The 11,357-nt window shown below is 37.5% G+C and overlaps 1 protein-coding gene across 1 annotated transcript; it reads left to right on the forward strand.

Moving 5' to 3' along the window:
* Window positions 1-10,137: 10,137 nt before the first annotated feature.
* Window positions 10,138-11,010, forward strand: LOC141628569 (uncharacterized). Its single transcript, XM_074441693.1, has 2 exons — window positions 10,138-10,761; window positions 10,900-11,010. The coding sequence occupies exons 1-2, from the start codon at window positions 10,138-10,140 to the stop codon at window positions 11,008-11,010; spliced, it is 735 nt and encodes a 244-aa protein (XP_074297794.1).
* Window positions 11,011-11,357: the final 347 nt, after the last annotated feature.

An 11,357-nucleotide genomic window follows, 5' to 3' on the forward strand; every position in this document is an offset into this window, starting at 1 on the left:
GGCGGGATGATTATGATACGAGTTTTCGAAAGTGCATACCAGTTATACATAGATTGTTGTTTTGTTTGCTGTTGTTCTTTGTGAGTTTTGGTTGAACATATAGACAGTTGTCTTGCTTATTGATGTTTTCTTTACCAGGTTAAGTTAAGAATGAGGTAGAGTATGATATGCAATAGAGTTGAATATGTTTTCGTTGTTGTCATGGTATAGTGATGTTCTATTGATGGGATACGGTTGTGAGAGGTTGTTACAGTAATTTTGATCTTGTTCTAGATAAGGCTTTAGTAGACATGGTAATGGAAAATGATTCGTGGAACATGTGTTGTAATGATCTGAAGGCGGCAGGGAGTTCATAATCTTTTGTTGGGACAGTGAGTGTAGGGTGTTGGGGGAATTAGTGTCATATTAAGTTATGTATGAGTTTTGCGGTAATGAAGGAAAGAACTTGAGGGTCTGGAATGAGTGCACGTAACAAGTGTGGATCGTGAGTTATGCTTTTGATGACGGGAGTTTCATATAGTTTATATAGAGAGGTATGTCATGTTGCGGTAATGTGGAAAAGTTGAAGTTTTGGGTTAAGATAAAGATTTTGAGGTATAGGTTAGGTGGTGTGACGAGTGAATTGAAGTATGAGAATTGTTTAAGTAAGAGAGCCTTGGATACATGCATGGCGAGTGTTTAGAGTATAGGTGATTATCTATGACATGTGATGATGATGAGAATAATGAGAAGATATAACTAAGGATATAGTATTAGTAGGTTACGAGGACGTAACATTTATCTTAAGAGGAGTAGGATGCGATAAAAGAGATTTTGATGGTTGTTCATATGGTAGTATATTTGGAAGTAGAATGTTGGTGTAGCATAAGATATTGATTTGTATATGTTGTGGTTGATAGTGTTAAAAGGTCACGGACGTGCTTGTAGTAGTTTGATGTTAGGAATGCGAGAATACCTCGGTAGTGTTGTGATTGGATGATGAGATTATGAGCGTGAGTAAACTTCGAGGACGAAGTTCCTTTTAAGGGTGGTAGAATGTAACATTCCGTTTGATGTCTATGAGTGTCTTGATTTTGGATTTGATAGTGGATGATATTATGGAGCTAGCAGCGTTAGAGGACGGTAGTTGGTTATGTATGGAGTTAGTGTCGTGAGAGATATACATGTGGTGGATACGATATCGTGAGTCATGTTAGGGAAGTAAACATAGTTGGTGGAGTGGGTGTTAAAAGTTCATGTTTTCTGTTTGATCGAGTTCTTGAGTTCTTAGTTATGTTGTTGTGTCTTGGTCGAGTTAGTATGGTTGTTTTTATGTATGGGTTGAACTTCGGGGACGAAGTTCTTTTTAAGGAGGGAAGACTGTAATACTCCGTATTTATAAGTCTTTAGGTACTCTATCGAGTAGCCCTTACTCTGTCGAGTATGGGCAAGTTGCGGAATAAAATAGTTTCTGACCTGTTGGGTACTCGATCGAGTAGCTGGGGCACTCGATCGAGTAGAGGGGTACTCGATCGAGTGCCTTGGGTACTCGATCGAGTGTCCCATTTTTACGGGGAGTTTTCTCGGGTTTTGTTAATTACGCGATTAAGGTATTTAAACATATTCGTCATTGTTTTAAATCACTTTTTACAAAACCTAAAACCTGTTTAAGAGAGAAAGCAACTAGTTCTTCTTCCTAATCGCGTTCTTGACAATTCCCGGAGTTCAGACGGTCGGTTCGTATCGTAGTTCGTGTCGTTGGATTCCTTGCGTCGAGGGTAAGCTTTTAATATAATTTCTATAATGTTTTGTTAAGATTGATGAAACCCTAATTTAGGAATTGGGGGTTTTTATGAGTAGTATTTGAATGGTAGCATCTATGTGTTGTATGATAGGAGGAGAATTCGTAGAGGAGCCGTTTTGATACAGCTGTAGATACCGTCTGCGTGTTGTGCTTTCCAGGTAGGATTTCCTACTCAGTATTAGTCCCATAATGGGATATTGGTGATGTGCTGTAGTTAGTTGTTTGATATGATGATTGTGATTGTGATTGTGATTGTGGTTGTGTTTGTTGATGGTTCTCGAGATGCGTTCTCGAGTGGTGGGGTCACTTGCGGGAGTGATCTCACGCCCTAGTTTCGCCCTTCGTGGAACCCGCCACGAAAGGGGATGTGCACATTAATGGACGGGGTTATCGCTCGTATGATGAGCGGGGCTTAGGTGGGAACGGCCGGTCCCCCATCGGTAGGGCTGGTCCAAAGGACGATCGAAGTATTGAGATGATGGGAATTGGTTGGTGGTGTGTGTGTGTGTGTGTGATTCGGTTAATTGTCTGTTTATCTTATTGTTGATGTATATTGAGTTGTGTGATTAGTACTCGACCCCGTTTAAATGTTTTAAAAACTCGTGGTGATCCATTCGGGGTGGTGAGCGATTTTGCTTAAGCGGTATATCTTGGATACGCGTGGGATCTAGTCAGGGATGGAGTCATCACATATCGAGTCTTAGTCTTCATTGTGTTTGTTAGGACAGTTCCTTTCAGTTGGTTTATAGTTTGAGAACAGTTGTATTTTGCTTACAGTTGGTTTTGTAATGTAATCACTTAAACTTATTTAATAAAGTATGTTTCTTCATTGTCTTATGATTATCATGCCTCGGGTAACCGAGATGGTGGCATCCTTATACCTGAGTGGTCCTGGTAAGGCACTTGGAGTATGGGGGTGTTACACTTAAACTCAACTTAATTAACATTAGTTTTTTATCAGGGGATATTAATGGAAGAGGAAAGGGACAAACGATTAGCTATGGTGAGTTAAGTGTCAAGAAAACGTAAACGAGATGACAAGTGGTTGGCCAAACTACGAGTTCTCTAAAAAAACGTTCCTCGACCTATCGTTCGTCTACCTACTCAATGTCCCATATTATCAAATTAGACCATATGTGAGACGGCTCTACCCAATTATGTCAAGTTCCCAACTGCCGTTATGTCAACCCACAAGAACCATTAGTAAGATATAGAATCAAGCTAAACGTAAACTGGGAGGCAGGTAGCTAACTAGACTACAGGTTCCCAAAAAAAAAAACGTCACTCGATCTTTTGTTCATTCACGTTCTTACCACCAAATACCATATACTCTTTTCTGCCAATAATTCACGTTGTCCAGACTGCCATATAAGTCTCATGTTACCGCATAAACCCAACAAAAGCAACAATAATTTCATAGACCTCCCAGATATCTCAGCCAAACTCACCTCAATACTTTCAGTTTAGGCTATGGTTAATAACAACATAGCTAGAAAACCATTCATAGTAGTTTGTTTCGTTTACAACTACCTCATACTATAACCACATAAGCATCATCAACTATACTCCCTGACCAAGCTCTCTGATCAATCCCTTAGTCACTCATTCTTCCTAAACATAAGATGATTAACCATATTGACCATAAAAAGTAAGGGATTACATTTCTAGCTACTCCAGAAGCCAAAGCACCAACAACTTAGTGTATAATAATTACATTTAAATCTCTCGTCCAACATGATTAATGGGTACTCTAAGAAGGTGTGCACATTTAACAGGTGTAGCTTACAAGTTTACTCCCTTTAGTCATTCTGCAAACAAAAGAGTCCATTATAATGAGAAATTTTCTATTCAGGATCAAAATATATGCCAGCATGGATTAGTTTAACAAATTAAAATTGATCAAAACAAGGGGGTTGCAGAACTAGTCTAGCTGGATTCAAAAAACAAGTAAAAAGAACATAAGAAAACAGCATGCAAAAAGTATTAACAAAACATGTCGTCTACTTATGATTTCCACAAACATAAAATCCAACCAAAAGAGAGATAGATAGATAATACAAAACATAGAAAATTAATAATTCATCAATCTCCCCGGCAACGGCGCCAAAATTTGATACGTGTCGTTAAGCGTATACAAATTAATAATTTATAAACCTATCTTAACCTCAAAAATATAAACATAGTAAAGGATAAGTAGGGTCGATCCCACGGAGAGATTGGAAAACTAATTAACTATCTAGTATTATTATCTACTAACTTACATATATATATACCATAAGCTACGTATTTACGGCTATTAACATTATGTACGATTAGGGGGGTTTTCATTGTGATTTAGAATAAACTAAACTACCTAAGCTAACGTCTAAAATTTCGAAGCAAGTCAAATATCCCATTAAGCACATATTCTACTGGTAATTCTAGTTTATCAACCGATTATTGTTTACGTCAAATCTCCAGTTTATTCATAGATTAAATGCAGAATTCAAGATAACAAGAACTCCCTATTTCTCTTAGATTACAATTGACCTGAACTAAGCCAAGATCAATTCTTAACTAACCGACCGATGTAAGTTTATCACACCCTACTAAAGACCGAATTAGGAGCATTATCGAACCAAGAAGATATTATTAACCCAATTAATCCCTTAAGTGTCGTCACTACCTAAAGATTAATCGACCAAATTTTACTCCTAGCTTAAACCAAACCCCAATTTGCAGAGATTTACCTAAACTAGTTGCTACTGGGATTATGTGACTCGAACTAAGCCATAATCACATAAATAGTAGAAGTTTACAATTCCAATCATAATAAGATAACAAATTACCACTGAAAATTGCAACTGTCAATAAAGATTGAGTAAAGCTTTGGATACAAATAACTGAAAGATTAACAATTAAACAGCCAACGGTTTCCAATACTAAAATTAATCAACGAAAATGAACCATAAATTGAATACTAGAGAGGTAGAGAGAACTTAATTACTGCCCGGAATTTGTAGTCGGAACTTCGGATGTCGCGCCTCAGAAACCGCCTCAAATTCGCCCTTACTCGAACGTGTGCTAAGACTCCGCCGGAGTACGATCTCCTACTGCTCTCACGACCCAATTAGGTCTCAAATCGTCACTCTATATCGCTCAGTATCTCTAAAATATTTGGGTATTCTCCCTCTCCGCCTCCTCCGCCTCTGACAGAAATCATCGGTATTTATACTTGACCGAGTCGGTATGTGGATCAAATTTTGTAAGATATAAGATAGATTTTGTGATTAAAATATGGGAAGAGATCAAAATTGAGACGGAGTTGGAGTTCATCGCTGATCTTTCATGTTTCCAGTAGCTTCCCCTACTGTACTTCTGTTCTCATGCTTCTTTTCTTTTAGGCTTGCAATCCCACGTGTGTTTTTTTGAATTGGTCCACAAGTCTTGGGCTTTGTATGTCCATCACCTGTGTTTACTTTAGTCCAACAAATGTTTCATCTTGTCTTCACGGGCTGTGTGAGTGATTATCGTACGTGCCTGCTTGCGTGCTTCTTTATTTTCAATGCTTCGTTTTTGTTTTGTTCCTTGGTCCGTTTTACACATACTCGCGTCATATTTTTGATCCATTAAGCGCGTCATTCAGCCCATTCTCTTCCGTCTTGTAATCTGCTATACCCAAAACACACTAAATAAGCCCATTACATTTAAAATAATAATAACAGTAATTAAATATCAAAATTACAAATATATAATAATTTAGCTCAAATAATGTGAAAGGCGATACTAACAATATACGGATATGGGATAAAAACATATATAATTATGGGCTCATCACTAGAGTATAGTTAGGCTTATAAATTGTTAATTTGGTAGTCTAATTCTAGTATTTAGCGACCTAGTATTTGGCCTACCACTTTCACAGGCAGAAGTGCAGCTGCGAAGGTGCATTGGCCACATGGTTGTCCCGTTTGGCTGTAGCCCTGGCAAGGTATATTTATTCTTAGAGGAAGCGATAAGATGAATCTGATCTTGGGTTGGCGTTTGAGTTGCCTGGCATTCCTTCCTTTGAAAGGAGTTTCTTGTCATTAAACTCAACTCTTTTTCGGGCTTTGCCAATTAGATCAGCTCAAGGAAAGGCAAGAATTGATGGCAAGTAGTAAGAAGATCATTTTCAAGTCAAAAGCGACTCCCATATCAAAATTTTGGATATAGATGAGGACGTGAGAACAATAGGGAGAGAAGAAATTTTCTACTCCAAATTTTGGGTAAGATGAGAACATTAAAACAATTAGGTATAGTGGAGATATTTAGCTTGAAGTTTTTGAGCTAAATTATGATTTAGTAGTTGTGTAGGATAAGCCTTAATTTTGAATTGGTTCACCCTGTTTTGTACTTTTTGGTGTAGGCCATCAAATTCGAGTCAAGTAGAATTATAACGGCATTAATTAAATTAATTTGCACGTTAAAAATATTAACTTTGATGGAGAAAATACATATAAGCTCGGATTCTTATACCTCAAGCCTTTCTCACCACCTTGAATAAGACTATGATGGATTTGGTACCACAAGTTGCAAATAGTACGATCAAGTACGGGATTAAAGAAGCTAACGTTACGAACTCCCAAAAATTGTATACCTTGGGACAGTGCACGCCTGACCTAACATGGGACGATTGTGGCCGGTGTTTAAGGATCGCCATCCGTCAATTCCCAGACATGCTCGGCACACGAGTTTTGCACATATGTTATTGTAGGAGTATGTTGTAGTCATTTTAATCATAAAGAGTCCATCAATACCTAATGCGTGCTCTCATAGTCCCAATGGTTTTTAGAAAGCGTCTCTTAAGAGAGGCCGCCCTTTTACACAAATTATAGTATAAGACGGTCTTACTCTGCGAGACGGTCCCCTTCTGCAAAAAAAATGTTCATTTATTACTAATAAATAGGTTATGTTTTTTTCATTAAGGGACCGTCTTACACCGTAACTACGGGCTCTTTTATTATCTGGCATAGAAAAGTAGAAATTAAAAATTGATTTGATAGTAAAAAACAAAAAAAAAATTCTAAGTGTCGGACCAACAGAGTCCAATTTATAAGACTATGTGCAAGTAAACAAGCACGAGTCTTAGTTTTACGATATATGAGAAAATCGTGCAAATCCCATGTGTTATTGTTTGACATAGTTATTTAGTTTAAAATTTAATTTCGAAAATTTGGGAAAACGGTACAAAGTACCTTATTTGAGTAATTGAAACACAATTGTTACGTATCATTTAAAATGATATTGAAAGATCCATAAAAATTAGAGGAAAGACAAATTTAAAACCCGTGCAACGCACGGGCACAAAATCTAGTTATTATATACAATATTAACAATGTTTTCAATGTTGGATTTTTTTTTGTAAGGGATACTATAAATAATGGTACATATAAAACCGGAAAGAAGAAAGCATAAATACATAATTCATGTGAATTGGTTTTGTAACCCGTTGGACCAGGGTTAAAAAATTATTGCATTAGAGAAAGTAGCACAAATACTTTGGTCTAAAAATAATGCCTTTATATTTTAAGGCATAATGCAACTAATCTACAACTACTTTAAGCGTGTTTTGGGCCAATTCCTAACTGATAAATTTACAATTTATAATGTAAATGTCATGTCTTCTCACAACAAGTGGATTATACATTGATATAGTACATCAGATGGTATAATCTTTGAGCATTAAGATAAAAGTTTTTGAGTTTTGATTTAAAATTTTTGAGTTTTATTATAAGTTTTTGAGTTTATTATTTAAACATTAATCTCAAAAAGTTGCATTATAACTAAAAACAAATTACATATAAGCTCAGAAAATTTGATTTTTGACGTCATAAAACTAGAATGTAATTTTTATACTCTATAGAACTAAAAAAAAATATACAAAAACTCATTAAATGTGAGGTAGTACATCTGACGTACAATCCTTTTTCTCGTCTTCTTATTATAGTACACTTTTGACTCTTTTACCCTTCTCATTTTAAACTCATTGTACTACGTTGAAGAATAGAAAAAAAACTAACCCCTACACAATCGTACAATACTACGGTACTACACCACTACCTTTCCAACTCCGACCACCTATTACCCCGCCTCTGGCCACCCACCGCCTCAGTACCGTCCCCCTACCATAACTTCACCTCCACGCCCCTCGATCTCCTCATGCGTACCATTACCCCCAACGAATATCCACAGCCTTCCATTGACACACACTCAACCACCATCTAACCACCCCTAACTCCGGCGAACTCCGTCACCCCCGTCTTGCCGAAAAACACCCTCATCTCCGCCCCCTCCATCTTAGGTCGTGACGCCGCACTAGTGCCCTACCGACAATCGCAAACCCTAAATTTGTAAACCAAATTACTGTAAACAGACAAAAGCATTTAATAAAAATCAATCATGATGACTATAGAACATGTTTTAGTATCTAATTGCAATTTATTATTTTGCATGAAGGAGATGAGAGAGAAAGGTAGAGAGAGAAAGACGATTTTTTCTATCCTTTTCTAGGGTTTCTAAATCTTCAAGCAATGGCTGAAAATTCTTCCCCTATTCAATCTCCTGTAACTCAAGATTATATTAATCAACAAAATAATAATAATTCCCAAATTAATAGCTCACAATATAATACTAATTCTAACAATAACAATAACAATAATAATAATAATAATATACCAAATCCTGATAATTCGACGACTGATCGAGATGATGAGATTGCGAAAGTTCAACAAGCGGTTGCTGCGATGCTTCATGGTAAGAGTATTGTAGATGCGGAACCTGTCATTCTTGAAGATGTTAATGAGGAGGAAAGTGATTGGCAGGAGGTTTCACCAAAACGTCCGAAAAAACAACTAGGACCAACCACAGAGGAAATTCCAGCAACGAAAGGTACATCTTTAAAGCTTACTCTTGATGATTTCAAAGAGGAAATTGACTATTGGTCTCTAGCAGTTTATGGGTATGTTATGGGGGCACATCCACCATGGGAAGTATTGGAGGGTTATCTTAGGCGTATTTGGCAGAATTATGAAATCTCTAAGATATCTTTCTTACCAAATGGTTTATTTGTTGTGAGATTTGCGAAGTTAGAACACCAGAAGTTAGTTTTGGCACAAGGTATGTTCCTCTTTGATGGGAAACTTATTATCCTTCGACCTGGGGAGCCTAATGTTAAGATTACAAAGGTTTCAGTGAAAACTGTTCTAATTTGGGTTAAACTTGCTGGTCTGGATTTGAAATTCTAGGGTAAGAAGTGTTTGGAGAAACTTGCCTCTCTAATTGGGAAGTTTGTTCGATTGATGCTGTTACTTTGGAGAAAACTCTGCTGGGTTATGCTAAGATTCTGGTGGAAGTAAACATTGACCAGCATTTCCCTGATAAGATCATGTTTGAAGATGAAAATGGTCAGCCTATCACTGTTCCAGTTGAATATGATTGACTTCCTATCACTTGCCAAAAATGCAAAGGGATTGGTCATCAAACTATGAAGTGTAGAGGTAGGAATATGTTTGTTCAGAAGCCTGTCTTAGCCCCTAAGGCAAAGATCCCTGTCCAAGTGTGGAGGAAAAAGGAGACTCCAGTGATACAGCTTGACCCTAAAGAGTATCCAGTTTTGCCTAATCCAGTTGGTGTTATTAAAGATAAAAGAAACAAGAGAATTCAGATGGAGGAGAGAATCAATAACATCTCAGGGCTCTTTACTCCAACAAATACACCTATGCCTCTTTTGTCTAGTTATACTCCAGCAAGGATCATTAATCGAGTGACAAGACATGAGTCAAGGCTGCCAAGGGTAAAGGAAGGTGAGTTGACTTTGGATTTTACTTCTATAATGGTTCCTGGATCTGAATTGGTTGATAAAATAGGGGGGAGGGGGGGGGGGGGGGGGATGGCTTCTTCCTCCCATGACTAAGTTAGGAGTATGGAATGTGAGGGGCCTCAATAGTGACACCAAGCAAAGAGACATTAAATGGTTTTTGTATCAGTCTGAGGCTGTCTTATTTGGGCTCCTTGAGACCAGGGTCATACCTGGCTCTCTAAACAAAGTAGCATCAAATGTGTGTAATGGGTGGTCTTTTATTACTAATCATAGATTTTATTCTGGGGGTAGAATCTGGGTCCTGTGGCAGAGTCAAATAATTAGAGTAGATGTAGTTGATATGGGTGCTCAATTCATTCATCTAAAGGTCAAAAATCTAAGAGATGATAGAACTTTCTATACTACTTATGTTTATGGTTTTAATAAGGTTAAGGAGAGGGTTCCTTTATGGGATGCTTTTAAGAGTTGGAATATTAGGGAACCTTAGATAGTTTTGGGTGATTTCAACAATGTGATGTGTGCTAATGAAAGAATTGGCCTTGCTGTTAAGGATAGTGAAATGATTCCTTTTCAAAATACTATGGCAGCTTGTGATTTACAGGATATTAAAACCACTGGAGCCTTTTTCACTTGGACTAATAAACAACCTAGTGCTACTAGAGTGTTTAGTAGAATTGATAGGGTTTTAGTGAATGATAGCTGGCTGCAGGTTTGGCTTGACTATTATGCCCACTTTGCTCTTGAAGGGAGCTTTGATCATTGCTTTTGTGTTGTTGAGGGGTCTACAAATTCCATGGTTAGGAGGAAACCTTTTAAATTTTTCAATATGTGGAGTAAAGTTGCTGATTTTCATTATGTGGTTGATAAAGGATGGCAAATTTATTATGCTGGTTCACCAATGTTCAAGTTGGTTCAGAAGCTTAAATCTCTGAAACCTTTGCTTAAAGAGCTAAATAGAAGCCTGTTTTCAGACATTGAGAAGAATGCTGAGATTGCCTATAAATTCTTACTGGGGTGTCAAAAAAAGCTTCATCTAGATCCTGGTAACACAAGCTTAATGGATATGGAGTATCAAGCTAGAGAGAGTTACCTTATGCTTTCCATTGCAAAAGATGACTTTTTAAGACAAAAAGCCAAGGTGAATTAGGCACGGAAAGGTGATGCAAATTCTGCCATGTTTCATAAACCCATTAAACATAGGCAAATTCAAAATAAGGTACTTCTCATTGAGGATACTGAGGGGAATAAATTTAAGACAACTGATTATATCTTACAGGCGTTTGTGAAGTACTTTGAGCAGCTCCTTGGGTCAAATTCTCCTACTTTTCAATTCTATCCACATGTTGTTGAACAAGGACCTTCAATTCTATCTTCATGGACCAAATGAACCGGACCTTTAGTGAGTTCTTAGACAAGTGTGTTGTGGTTTTCATTGACGATATCCTCATCTTTTCCAAGTCCGAAGAAGAGCATGCCGATCACCTCCGTATCATTTTGGGGATCCTCCGTCGTCAAAAGTGGTTTGCCAAATTCTCCAAATGTGAATTTTGGTTGTCTAAGGTGTCTTTTCTAGGCCATGTGATATCTAAGGATGGTGTCATGGTAGACCCTTCGAAGATTGAAGCCGTGATTGAGTGGAAGAGTCCAACCGATGTTGGTGAGATCCGTAGTTTTTTGGGTTTGGCGGGTTACTACCGTCGCTTTGTGAAAGATTTTTCCAAGCTTGCTAGACCG

Source organism: Silene latifolia, chromosome Y, assembly GCF_048544455.1.
Source record: "Silene latifolia isolate original U9 population chromosome Y, ASM4854445v1, whole genome shotgun sequence".
Classification (NCBI taxonomy): Eukaryota; Viridiplantae; Streptophyta; class Magnoliopsida; order Caryophyllales; family Caryophyllaceae; genus Silene; species Silene latifolia.